The sequence below is a fragment of the Onychomys torridus genome, chromosome 4, assembly GCF_903995425.1.
Source record: "Onychomys torridus chromosome 4, mOncTor1.1, whole genome shotgun sequence".
Lineage (NCBI taxonomy): Eukaryota > Metazoa > Chordata > Mammalia > Rodentia > Cricetidae > Onychomys > Onychomys torridus.
This window is the reverse complement of record NC_050446.1, coordinates 132,298,036-132,311,334: the sequence shown is the minus strand read 5'-3', so window position 1 is coordinate 132,311,334 and position 13,299 is coordinate 132,298,036. Positions and strand designations below refer to the sequence as shown.

At 45.6% G+C, this 13,299-nt stretch overlaps 2 protein-coding genes across 6 annotated transcripts in view; one reads left to right on the top strand and one right to left on the bottom strand.

Moving 5' to 3' along the window:
- The window catches only part of Rab22a (RAB22A, member RAS oncogene family), a 46,093-nt gene extending 37,532 nt beyond the window's left edge, over positions 1–8,561 (bottom strand). Inside the window, 2 exon segments of the mRNA XM_036185293.1 lie at positions 7,071–7,150; positions 8,513–8,561. Coding sequence (XP_036041186.1) covers positions 7,071–7,150; positions 8,513–8,548 — 116 coding nt within the window. The 5' untranslated portion in view covers positions 8,549–8,561.
- A 549-nt stretch (positions 8,562–9,110) lies between these two features.
- The window catches only part of LOC118582695 (serine/threonine-protein phosphatase 4 regulatory subunit 1-like), a 77,209-nt gene continuing 73,020 nt past the window's right edge, over positions 9,111–13,299 (top strand). For 4 of the 5 annotated variants that reach the window (XM_036185745.1, XM_036185743.1, XM_036185741.1 and 1 more), the window contains exons 1-2: positions 9,111–9,129; positions 9,268–9,312. The gene's annotated coding sequence lies outside the window, so the exon portion shown is untranslated. The remainder of the gene's footprint in view (positions 9,130–9,267; positions 9,313–13,299) is intronic. The other variant, XM_036185742.1, reaches the window with a different exon arrangement.

Here is a 13,299-nt window from a genome sequence, read left to right as displayed (position 1 = left end):
AGAGAGAGAGAGAGAGAGAGAGAGAGAGAGAGAGAGAGAGAGTGAGTACAGGAGAGTGAGAGTGCACACTCTGAGACCTAAGAACAGAAGTTGATCATGTTCATGGTCAGAGCAGAGAAAACACCATTAGGTTACCAATTTCCCCAAGCTAATCAGACGGTTCCCAGTCAGATCTTTGGTAGATGTTCAAGAATTAGGCACTGTGTCCCTAAAAATCTATATACAGATCCAAAGAGCCTACAAGAACAAATTTGAAAAGTAACACAATCTGGTGACGTCCAGCTCCCCAAAGCCCAAAGCCAACTTTCCCCACTACCAGCCCATCCCTGACAAATTCGAGAAGAGGTGCGGAGCTCCACCATCTCCACACTAGCCAATGCCCAGAGTGACTGTGGGAAGTACCGCCTCACACAGCAAGCACACTAGGATAAACAGACCATAGGCCAATCTTTGAACAAAGCTATGGAAATTCTAGATCAAGGGCTGGGCCGACCAGAACACTTTTCAATCCTAGTACTTGGGAGGCAGAGGTAGGGCATCTTGGTGAGTTCTACGTCAGCCTGGGCTACCCTGCAAGACTATCTTAAAACAAAGAAACAAAACTAAAACCAAAAAACAAAATCTAGAGCATAGGAGAAAATCCTTCTGATCTTGGATATATGGGACACAACAAGTTGATGCCATGAATAGAATAGAAATTGTTCTTCAAAAGACACTGGAAAGAACATAAAAAGCTACTGATTGGTAGAAGTGAAACAACACACTCGGAACAAGATGGATATACGTGCAGGAAAAGATGACCATACCCTTGGGCAGTAGGGAGATGCAAACCAGAACCAACGTTCACACACCCAACAAGGTGGCTGGCACTTCAAAGAGGACTGAGAGATTTCGAGAGATGTAGAATATCCCAACTTACAGACTGTCTTGGATGGAACATAAAATGAGCACTGTTTTATTTTGAGACAGGGCCTCACTATGTAGCCCTGGCTGGCCTCGAATTCACCAATCCTGTTGCCTCTACCCTCCCTACCCCTAATGCTAGGATTAAAGGTGTATATCACCATGCCTAGTGGATATGAATATTTTGGAGAAGTCTGAAAGTTTCTTAATGAAAATTAAATATTTAGTACATGACCCAGAAATGATACTTCTAGATAATATAACTCTAGAAATAAATCTGAAAGAAAATTAATGTCCAAATAGATATGTTTTATTTATAACAGCAAAAAATTGTAAACTCTAATGTTTATCAATTAGGCAATGAATACATTTTAGTATATCCCATGCAATGGAATACTATTTAGTAATATAAAGGTACATGCTAATAATACATTCAGTATATGGGTAAATCTCAGAAAACCAAGCCCCTTCAATAGAAAACATTATTAGAAGCACATAACCAGCAGATGAATTATCTGGAGGTCAAGAAGACTGGTAGAAGTTTCTCAGGGGTAGGGCATGTGTAGAGCTGCACGAGTCAAGCAATGGAGGATGGACAGACTCACTTCAAGACTGCTCAGAGACTGCAAAGGCCTGTCACACAATGGGACACATAACTGCAAGACACAGAGCCAAATAATGTCTAGTACAGAGGTGACAGAGTGACACACGCAAGGTAGTGAGAATGACAGAAAACAGTCCATGGTTTGAATACCACACTTTCAAATGCTGAGAAACTGGAGGGAGTCCAGTCTCTTCAGTTATCAGAGAAACAGAAACTAAAAGAAGACATTCCCTTCCATCTGGGAAGAGCAACTAGGCGACTAAGAGCCATATCACACATGCTATGGCGGTGGGTCAGGGGCATCCAAGCACCCAAGAGCTGTTGGTGGATGAAGATGCAGACTGCTACAGTGCTTCAAGATATCCACTAGACAGAAGATACCCAGTCCTGTAACACAGTGATGTCATGGCAAGGGTTGTTGTGTGTCTGTGCATGTGCCCCTGGAAATTCACAAAGGCACATGAGGCACGTTAAAGAATGCTCACAGCAGAATTCTAAATAATAGTCCTCAGTGAGAATGCAGCATCCAGTAGACTTCAACTGTGCTATCTCACCCAACGGGAACTCCAATGTACACACACTGTTAGTCTACTCTCACAATACTCAAAAGCAGTAGGCTAGGGTCTACCTCCACTCACCTAACTAAGCTTTCCAGGCTTCTAAAATGACTGGTAAAACGTTTACTGTACACCACGTGCCATTCTATACCATGTTTACACGCTTTAACTCAGTTTTCACAACTACCTCCATAAGACATCACAGTGTACTCTCAATATGCAAATACAGACACAAAGAACTTAAATCACTGAACTGAGCCCACAACAACTAAATTGATGGGAGCTGGGAAATCAGCAGCTAGTCTAGTGTGAGGGTGTGTGTTTAAACGTTCACCACGTTGTGCTTCGACAACAGAACTGTAATAGCAAAACGGAGGGAAGACAAATGGGCAGGAGGTGGGAGGACAGCTAGCTTCCACATTTAAAAGAGAAAATCAGTAGATAATGCCTCAAATTGGTGGTGGTAGTGGGAGGAGGGGGGCACAGTGTATGTGAGCCTATGAGGAGAACTGGAGGAAAGATCAGAAAATAGCTGCACACCATGGCAACAGTGGTTGCCTCTAAGAAATGGGTCAGAGTAGACAGGGTTGTTAGATTAACTTAAAAGCCCTATGACACCATTCTTTTCTGTAAAACTACTGTTCTGTGCGCGCGCGCGCGCACACACACACACACACACACACACACACACACACACAGACCATCCAGGAGGATCTTGTTATGTAGTCCAGGCTAGCTTGCAACTTCCCATCCCCCTGCCTTCACTTTCCTAGAGACCAAGCATACTGGGGTACAACTCACAGAATGCCTGCCTAGAACGTGAGTCCTTCCTCTCAATCCTCAGTTCCACACACACAAACATAAAGAATCAAAATACCAAGATATCATAATAGCTATCACTAATTGAACTCCAATGTCTCCAGCCTTTTGCTAAACCTGCATTATCTTGAAACCTCCCAACAATAAGGAGGTAGTCCCATCAACCCTTACTTTGTTGAAGAAACAGATTATGGATTTAACTGTCAATAGACTGACTGGCTAGCAAGTGGCAGAGCCACAGTCCAGAGATATTCCAGTGTCTGTTCTACTTTGAAGGCCTCCATGTCAGGTATCAATTTGGGGGTTTGCATGAGAATTGTGGTGACTCACTGCTAGCTGGGAGGAGGCTTGACTTTAGTATCTAAGACATGCTAGTCCTGCTTCCTACCCAGGAAAAGAGGAGGAGAGGCCCAAGCCTTTCAAGGGGTGTTTACAAGTATAGTCACAAGCACGTATAGCTTCCAGGTATCTATGGGCCACCTATGGGCACAGGCTACCTGTTAAGTAGAATCTATTCCAGTTTGGCTTTTAGGAGAGAATCTAGTGTTAACAGTGTGGGACCGACCTACATGCCAACAGTCATTACAATCTCTCTATTCCAGCACAACCAAAGGACACAATGAGCTCCCAAGGATCACTACAGCTCATCACAAGGGTAATTCTAATGGGGTTCTCATCCTTCTCTCCATGTGTTCCCTGATGGATGGAATCATAGCATGTGGTTGATGTCTCACTGGCTACTGCCAACATTTACTGAATACATCCTATGCTAAATCAGTGAATCTTCAGTGAATTCTCATCAAACCACACAAAGTAGATATGAACCAGATAAATCCAACAGAAGCCTGGCCACTAGAGTGGAAATTCTTCCAGCTAGTGCTCACTGAGGCCCCTCACTGAGGTCTCAAGTCAAGTCCATAAACAAGAAGGTTCTTTGCGCCCAAGGCTCCTCCCTACTCCATCACCCACTTGGGCCATCAGGGAAGAAAACATTTAGAAGCAGAGGAGAGACAGACACCCACTTCTTTAGGGAGCTAAGTCTAAGCCATAGATATGGGTCAGTGGCCAAGGAAATGGCTCGGAGAAGCTGACTTCGGTTCATATGACCCAGGTGAAAAGGTGTTTGGGAACCTTTGAAGAAGCCCAATATTTACTTCAACAGGAGGAGAGCTCATGCAGTACCAGTGAAAGAGGCAGCTACAGGTGGAGGTAGGGAACCAAAGACAAAGGGCCTCATTCCATCACACCTGGTTTGCAGCTGTCATGTTAGCTCCCTCCTGCTGTGGATATCGCTCTGTGTAAATAAAGTTCTGATTGGCCAATGGCCAGGCAGGAAGTATAGGCAGGACAAGAGAGAAGAGGATTCTGGGAAGTAGAAGACTGGAGAGAGACACCGCCAGCCGCCGCCATGAGAAGCAATGTGTAAAGACACTGGTAAGCCACAAGCCATGTGGCAAAGTATAGACTAACAGAAATGGGTTAATTTAAGATAGAAGAAGTAGATAACAAGCAGCCTGCCACGGCCATACAGTTTCTACACAATGTAAGTTTCTGTGTGCTTTCTTGGTTGGGTCTGAGCGGCTGTGGGCCTGGCGGGTAGAGAGGTTTGTCCTGACTGGGCCAGGCAGGAAACTCCAACTACCCCTCCCTATCTTTAAGGTTCCCTGCCTGGTCCTTGTTGTCTCAGCAGTCTTGCTGGCCGCTCTCCTGGTCTTACTCTCTGTCTTTGCTCCATTTGGACCCCTCCTTCACCTGCTGGTCCTTCAATCTCCCTGTTCAGGTTACTTATTACCACCTCTCATTACTACTAACTGACATACTTCTCTTCAAATATATACTTTCTTAACTTCCTAAAAAGTATAATCCATTCATCTTTCAGTATTTCAATGTCAGCATTTCTAAGTGCTTCACATTTTCCATGGGACTTTTAGGCATCAAGCATCCCCAGAAAGGTCAGGTAGGGCCTGCTGTGTGCTGACATCACAGAGACATGCTGAAGAGTCATTTTCTGCACAACAGTTAATAGAACATACCTCTCTCTTAATCCACATGATATAAACATAGTATGTTCAAATCAGGGTTCAGTAAACATATTCTGAAAAGTGCCAGGTAGACATACGATGACTCATCCCAGCACTCAAGAGACTGAGTTAGCCTAGGCTACATACTTTTAGTCCTGTCTGAGCCTAAATATTTTTGTCTGTTGCAAACATAAAGTGCCAGAGTCCTAGGAAGCAAATCCTGGCTTTGTGTGCTATAGGACTCCTGCCTTTGGTCACGACAATCTGGAAACAGCAGACAGGTGTGACTGCTTCAGTAATGCATTTACAAAGAAGGCAGAGCACAAGGCTACAGTGTGCTGATGCCAGATTTAAATCACCAGCAACCAGAACACTTGATACACCTGAACACCTGATGGTTGGTACCCAACAAATGAGTAAAACTTTTTGAAAAATACCCATTGGGTTTGCAGTGGCTCCCACAGTGACTAGTCCCCAGAAGTGGATTTGTGACATGGTGAAAAGAGCTGTGTTGACAGTAGGCTACACAGAGTAACAGTTTAACAGCTGACAAAGTGGTAGGTTCTCTTCCAGCTTAAAGCAGCAAGATGGGGGGTGGGGGTGCTGCTGCTGCTGCTGCTGCTGAAGTCAGCAGGATAGACAGGCAGCAGAATTGCAGGATAGGGGTGAAAGTGATAAAAAGCTGGGACCCAGCACTCCAGTAGGTACATGCATCATTGGAGTATTAGTCATGAGAGATAGGAAGTTAGAGGCATAAACAAGGTATCAAGGATAAAGGAAGAGGGGGCTTTGTAGTCTTTCCTGTAAAATATGAGCCAAGACAAGAGCCTGTGACACAGTGGGAGCCTGACAGAGTCAGGGTATGGCACTCACTTCTTCTCTCTACCCATCTGAGAGTAAAGGAGATGGTGTTTAGTATTAGTAGGTTTTGGGTTCTCAGCTGTGACTCAGTGTGAACGAAGTATGTCACCCACTGACTCATCAGCACTTCTTGTCATTGCCCCTCACTTCACTTGGCAATGCAGGTACCAACAGGCCCCAAAGAGCGGGAAGTGACACTTTAAACATGTGGACACACCCAATTCTTCTCAAAGGATACTATCTCAACTGCAGACATAGTGGTGGATTTCATCTGCATGCCCTCAAATGTGCAAGAAATGGAGAGATTTTAACAAATTCTCAAGTGGCAGTCTTATGGAAGTTTCCCTCACAGCTATAAAGTATTTCCCTATGAGGCAGAGAATGGTCTCTACAGGAGCACAAAGCCATATCACATCCTGATGATGGACTACACACAACTTTTCTCTAAAGACAGGAAACCAGTTGACTGGCAGGAGTTTCAGAATAAATAGCGTATAATCATTATTCAGTTGTTCAAGCTTAATGTAGTAGTCTACACAGCACAAGCTCTCACATAGAAAAATTAGTGTTAATCCCACGATCACCCCCATGACATTTAAATAGAAAAGATTTTTGTTAAATCTGTATGAAGCGGAGGAGATGGCTCAGTAGTTAAAAGCAGTGCTCTCCCAGAGGTTCCCAGTACCCACAGCAGGCAGTTCACAAACACCTCTAGGGGGAACTGATTCTTCTGGCCTTCAAGGTAGGCATTGCATTCACGTTTACATATCTACACTCACACACACCTAATGAAAAATAATGAAACCTTCAAAATCTCTTTAGACAATCAACTTCAATGATCAAAAAATACCAGAGACCTGAAGCATAGCAAACAAACAAACTCTAACATTTTGAAGTTATTTTGTTCTTACTGTCACCAGTGTTTCCAAGTCTGAGAGGGTTTGGACCCAATTCTACCTCTTTTCAAGGACTAACACTACCTACGTTTGAACTGATACACCCCGAAGAACTGTACCAGGTTGTTTCCCTTGCCCTCTTTCAAGGTGTGATGGGCCTGTGGACTCCTATGTCCACTCTGACTCCTTTTTCTATTCCCAAGTTCTTATTTCTCAAGTCTGAAGATAATTCTCTTAAGACACAGCAAACCTCATTGTATTTTCTCAAGTCATTTTGGAAATGTGGAGAACCAGGAACTCAAAATTTCACTGAGCTCAAGATGACAGGAGTTACACCAGTAACACATTTTTGCTTGAAACGGCTTTCCATGCACTCTGAGATGTATATTAAATAAATTTGTTCTCTTACCCTATGGTTGGATTGATATTCGGATCAAAACTGTCCTCCACGAACCGCCATACTATGCTCGATTTACCCACACCTGTATCCTGAAAGAGAGCAAGATGGGTGATTGAGGAAAATTTAAGCTATTTGCAGACTCTCAGAACCACTTCGTGGCATAAAGTGATGGAATTTTAGAAAAAGCACCCCCATTTGTTGATTTTATAAGTTAAAGGACACAAAGTAGGCTTTTGTAATAAGTCAGTGAAGTAATTTTATTTCAAAATGTATTACTGGAGCCAGGCCCAGAAGTGTATGCTTTTAATTTCAGCACTTGGGAGGCAGAGGCAGGCAGATCTCAGTGATATGAAGGCATACATACCTCTTAGCCTACAAAGTGAATTCCAGGCCAGTCATAGCCACACAGTGAGACACTGTCATAAAAATAAAAAGTACTGGGGAAGGATTTTATAGTTTTTAAGATTAAGAAACACTAGACCCTCTTGAAAGACCCAAGCTGGCCTGCCTAGTGGATCGGGTCTGCAATCCTAGCAAATCTGGGAGGTTGAGGCAGGAGGGTTCCAAGTTCAAGGCCTGCTGAGGCTACACAGACTTGAAGTGATTGATAGTCTTGAATCCTACTACAAAATAGAAGCAAGCAAGTTGGGGACACACATGGCTCAGTGGTACAGTGTTTGACTAGCATGTAAAAAGTTTCAGGTTCAGTCACTAGGACGGCCCTCCTCCCTGCACAAAGAAAAGGACCCCAAGTTTCTGCTTCGTGTGGAAAGCGACGAACTCACTGGCCTTTTAACATATACCAGTAAACTATGTGTTTCCAGGTTAGGCTTGAGTAATCCCGAAAGAATCCTAGCCCCACCCTAGTGGAGGGGCAAAACCCGTCTACTTATTGGAATTCTTTTCACTCATTATAAAACAGAAACTCAGGAAGGAGACCATCAGAAGGCTTTGAAATGGCCTAACTACCAAGAGAGGACCGGAAGCTGACGCTTCAGTTCTGGAGGCTTCCTGGTATGAACGCCTCCCTTCTGTACTAGAAGAATAAACTTTGGAAACTCTTGCAGAAGTGTCAGAGATGTCCCAAAAATTCAAAATCATCCCACACTGCTGAAAGGAGGGTAAGGGCGCTCATAAAAAACTTAAAGACCTGCTAGGAGTTAACTTTGAGAGACGTGGTCAACTTCAAGGGTGTCCCTCGCAAAGTTGGAAGGAAACTACCTGCGGGCTGCTTCACTGTGGGGTGGAAAGAGAACACTTCTCCGGGGCCCGGGGACCATCCCGATACCTCAGGGCTTTGGGTGGGGCACAGCCTGATGGCCCGGACGCCCCAGGGGTCTGCGGGGCAGCGGCGTCCCGCACCGGGCGGGAAGGGGGACAAGGGGCCCTGGGATGCCGGGACCCGCCCACCTGGCTCCGCCACCCTCGGGGCCCGGCCCGCTGCCACTCACCCCCAACAGGCACACTTGGAGTTCCCTCAGAGCCATGGCCCGGGAACCAGGGGTGTGTGCGGGCCTGCCGCCCTAAGTTGAGGAGTGAGAGGCCCGGCCCAGCACCAGCATCCCCCGATGCCGCTGCAGCACCGCCCAGCCCCGGCTGCGCACGCGAGGCGGGCCGTGCGTCCGCCGCCGCCCTTCGGTCCGGCCGACCCGTCGCCTGCCCCGCGGAGTCCCCTCAACAGCCCGTCCGCTGCCTTGGCCTTCTGGGCGCCACCGCCATCGCCATCTTGGGACGCCGGCAGGGTCACCTGACCTCCCCGCCCACTTCGGCAGCCACCTTCGCCGCGAGGGCGGGGCGGCCCGCTGGCGGCTCGCAGGCGGGTAGGCGGAGCAGAGAGGGGCGGAGCCTCAGCGTCGCCCCACCCTCCAGCTCAGCCCCATCTCCGCTGAGTGGGCGGAACGGGGTGGGGCGTAATCTTGGCATTACCACGCCCCTGGCTCCACCTCCCACCCATCCTAAGATGGCGGGTGTGTAGGTCCGGGGGGGTGGGCGGAGCGCGGGAGATGGGCGTGACCTTTGATTTCGCTCCGCCTCCAGCCCCGCCCTCCAGCCCATCCCAAGATGGCGGGTGAGTGGGTGCAGGCTCAGGGGTCTCCGAGCGGCTCCCCTCCTCATCCCCGGGAGCCTCCCCGTGCCACTCCCGCGACCCCACACTCGCCGCCCGCGCAGCCCCGCGTAACTCCTTGTATGTCTTTTGATTTTTCAGAGATCCCTCTGTACTTTGTGGACTTGCAGGATGACTTAGATGACTGTAAGTAACAGTTGGGGCGCCCCGCCCCTCCTTGGGTCTCTCTCGGAGGACTGTAGGGTGCACTTAGACGGGGCGGGAGCCTCAGATCGAGTCTTCCACCTCGAGCCCATTTCCTCAGGTGGCCCTCCTTCCCGGGCCAGGACTTAGGTCTGTTGGAAACTTTGACGTCCTGTCAGTTTCTCCCTTAGCTGCTCTGGGAGCAATGAGAAGTAAAGCAAGTCCCAGTCTGGGACGGACCTCCTGAGTAGTTAGGGAGTGGGAGCCCCACTGTATTTGTGGGCCCAGCTCCATCTCCCTTGGAGCCCCCTGCTTCCCTCGTAGTGGGTCTCTTCCATTTAACCCTTCTAGCCTGCTCTTTTTCTCTAGAATTGTTTTAAGGGACAGTAAGTAGCTGAGATACCTCCTTCGAAGTGCAAGTTCGAATTTGTGGTTAGTGAATGAATGAAGCTTTGACGTTTCTAGCCAACACGTTTTTTAGTGCCTACTTCTTCCTGCCCAGGTCATTTGGTGGGTTTCTGAATTAACAAAGATGAACTAGAAACAGCCACTGTTAACCGGATCTCTCTCACAGACCAGAGGGGAGCAGAGATGTATTGGAAAGATACCAAACCCAGGGTGGCTTGCTGGTGTATGCCAGCACAAATCCCCAAAGTCGCCAAAGTCAACTGGGGCTTCCTGGTTACTTGTCCTGGTCTCTCCCCTCCCTAGCTTCACATTCCTAGTGCTAACAGTTGATGTTGACTGAAAATTTTGGGTAGACCATGCAGTGTTGAGCACACTTTATCTCTTCCTCAGGAGGTGTCAACTTTATTAATGTATCATGACACTGGAAGAAAAAAAATCAGTGGTGAGGAAGCCTAGCTCTCCTGTCAGATAGCCCTCAGGTGAAGTCCTGGGTCATTTTAGTTGTAGTGTGATCTGGGGCAGGTCACCATACCACTTAGAGCATCATTGGTCATTTCATCTGCAAAATGAAAATAGTAGCAGCCCACGTCATAAGTCTTTTATGGATTCAGGGCCAGCCTGCTCTACATAGTGAGTTCCAGGCTGGCCAGGGCTGCATAGTGAGGGATTTTGTGAAGATTGAGCCACTAAAAAAGGTGACACGAATCCTGGTGCGTGATACACACTCAGTACATATTGGCTGCTACTCTGGGAGGTAAGTGGGATTAGCCTGTCTCACAAATAAGAGTGGGCTTCAGAGTGCGGCACAGATGGTGAAGAAGACAGATTTTGTTCATTCTGACTCTTGTTCTTGTGTCACTCTGGGGATTGACCTTGCAAATACTCTTCACCCAGGAGTTGGGGCATGGCTGTCAGTTTGGGTGCTCCTTTATCGGTTGTCTCCTTGGGCAGTTTATCTAAACCAGTGGTTCTCAACCTTCCTAATGCTGCAACTCTTTAGTACAGTTCCTCATGCTGTGGTGACCCCAACCATAAAATTAATTTGGTTGCTACTTCATAACTATAATTTTGCTACTGTTAGGAATCGGAATGTAAATATCTGACATGCACGATATCTGTTGTGACCCCCAAATCAACCCACAGGTTGAGAACCACTGAAAATGATTTGCTGCTTCTTGGTTTAGGTCCCTGCGAGCAGGGACTCTGGTCATTCTTTTTATAACCTCATGCCCTGTATGGTCTAGGTGCAAATTCATATTGTTACTGATAACAGTAATGGATTCTGAGGCATGTCTGATCTACTTTGTAATCCTTGATTAAGTTTGGCTAATCTCAAAAGGAAGGCATGATGAGTGGGTGCCTTGCTTTTAAATCATCCAGAGTCTCCAGGCCAGAGCAGCACAGAAAAGATGTGATTTTCTAGGACTGGCTTGTTGAAGCAATCTGAATTCTCCTGAGAGCATGAGTGAGGGAGGTAGTCTTCACTCTGGATTTCAGGTGGGGTTGCAGATAGGAAGTAGGGCATTTAAGAGTCTGCCTAAGAGCTTCAAAGGCCTGTGAATGTGGAGGTTTGCTTACAGTGTGCAGAGGCTGAAGAGGTGTCACTGTTGATAAGATCTGTTCGTCCAGTTAGCATTTAAATATATACCAGGGGTGGATGAATGAGAAATGAGAGGGCTCTATGGCACATATAAAGAGAACTAAGAGACTAATCAAGAACACACAGTATGTGGTCATATTTGGATCCTTGCTTGAACAGAGAGAACCATTATGAAAAGAAAAGGCATCGAAGTGAGATTGAATATTAGATAACATTTAGAGTTGTTATTTATTATTTTGGTGGTGATAATGGTGTCATGTTTTTCTTCAAAGGAAGAGCCCTAACAGAAATAAGCATTCATGAGTGAAATGACTTGGTGTGTGAAATCAGCTTTCAAACGCTCTAACAAATAGCAAACAAAACGCTGGGAGGAGGGATCCTCTGGAAAAATAGCAGAATGCTGATACTTGTAGAAGCTAGTGGCTGGGGACTATCCTTTCATTTTTGCATATTTGAAAAGTTCCATAGTAAAATCTTTTAAAAAATGAGATGAAAGTGTCACAAATGATCAGACATTTGAAGGAGGCATTGGAAGGCTGGATTTCAATTCTGAATATGCCTGTAAGTTATTGTAGTATGCTTTTAGTTTCAAAATACCCTTGTGTAAAATGCATCAGTGTTCAGGAGACCACATTTCTTTTCAGATGTTTAGTTTTCAAGAGGTATCAGTGAAGGAACTTGAGAGAGGGCATGCTTCTATTTATGAGAAAAGCAAGGTGCCAATAAATGATGTCTGGATCTTTGGTGAAAATAGGATTAGCTTGGCTGGTGGAATATAGATAGACTCTTCAAATACAAATGCTGGAGGGAGTGGTGCCTGCTCAACCTTGAATGAAAGACTTCTTCCAGAGCGAAACACATTGCATTTCACCTGCACACTTTGTTCTGTTTGTGACAATGCTCTTTCCAAGGACTGCAACTATTTTATGCCCACACTGCACCCATTGCAAACAGTGTTCTAACTTGAACCACAAATACAGCCATTGAGTTTTTTCTTTGTAGAACATTGGCAACCATTTTTACCAAAATCTCCCTGTCAAGTGAAATAATTCAAACAGAATCAGGAGCTAGTTGAGGATTCTAATACTTGAAGAATAGAGCAAAAACTCAGACAGCCAAACAATTCTTTAAATTAGAAGTTGACCAATATATATTTATTTCTATGAAGGATCAGATATTAATAATTTGGGACTTTTCAGGCCAGAAGGTATGTAACACACCTGTAAGCTCTGAAGTGGCATACTAGACCAGTCATAAACTACAACCCCCCCCCCCACACACACACATACACCTTGGAAGCAACCATAAACCACACACACACACACACACACACCTTGGGAACAACCATAAATCACACAAACACACACACACACCACCCATATTCCCACACCCTTTAAATTACACAAATATAAATATATACGTATATATATTCTGTGAACAATCATGCACCCCTCCCAACATACACCTAAGAAGGAATTGTAAACCACAAAAACACATGATATACATACACTTCAAACCATATACTGTAAACCATATGAGTATATATACACAAGTAAACATACAAGCACATCCATAAACCACACACACACACACACATACACATATATATACACATGCCATAAACTATACATACCACTAATTATATAAAACATACTCATAAATTTCACACACCCATATATGTACACACTCATACATACACATCATAAATCATATAAACACACCCATAAGCAACACACACCACCAACCACACACACACCAATAGCCACATATGTGCATTTGTGCATGTATGTGTGCCTGGATGTGTGCTGTTGAAGCTCTATTGATGCAGAAGAGGGCTAAACTTACCACAGGGCAAGTGGTTTGCTGATCACCCCATGAAATGAAACTGTCACATTGGAGCAGTGAATTCTGTAGTCTGTGGATGAGCTGGGACCGCCTGTTGGGCTGTCTTTCCTGCTGGGTTTAGTGAGCAGAATATTGTT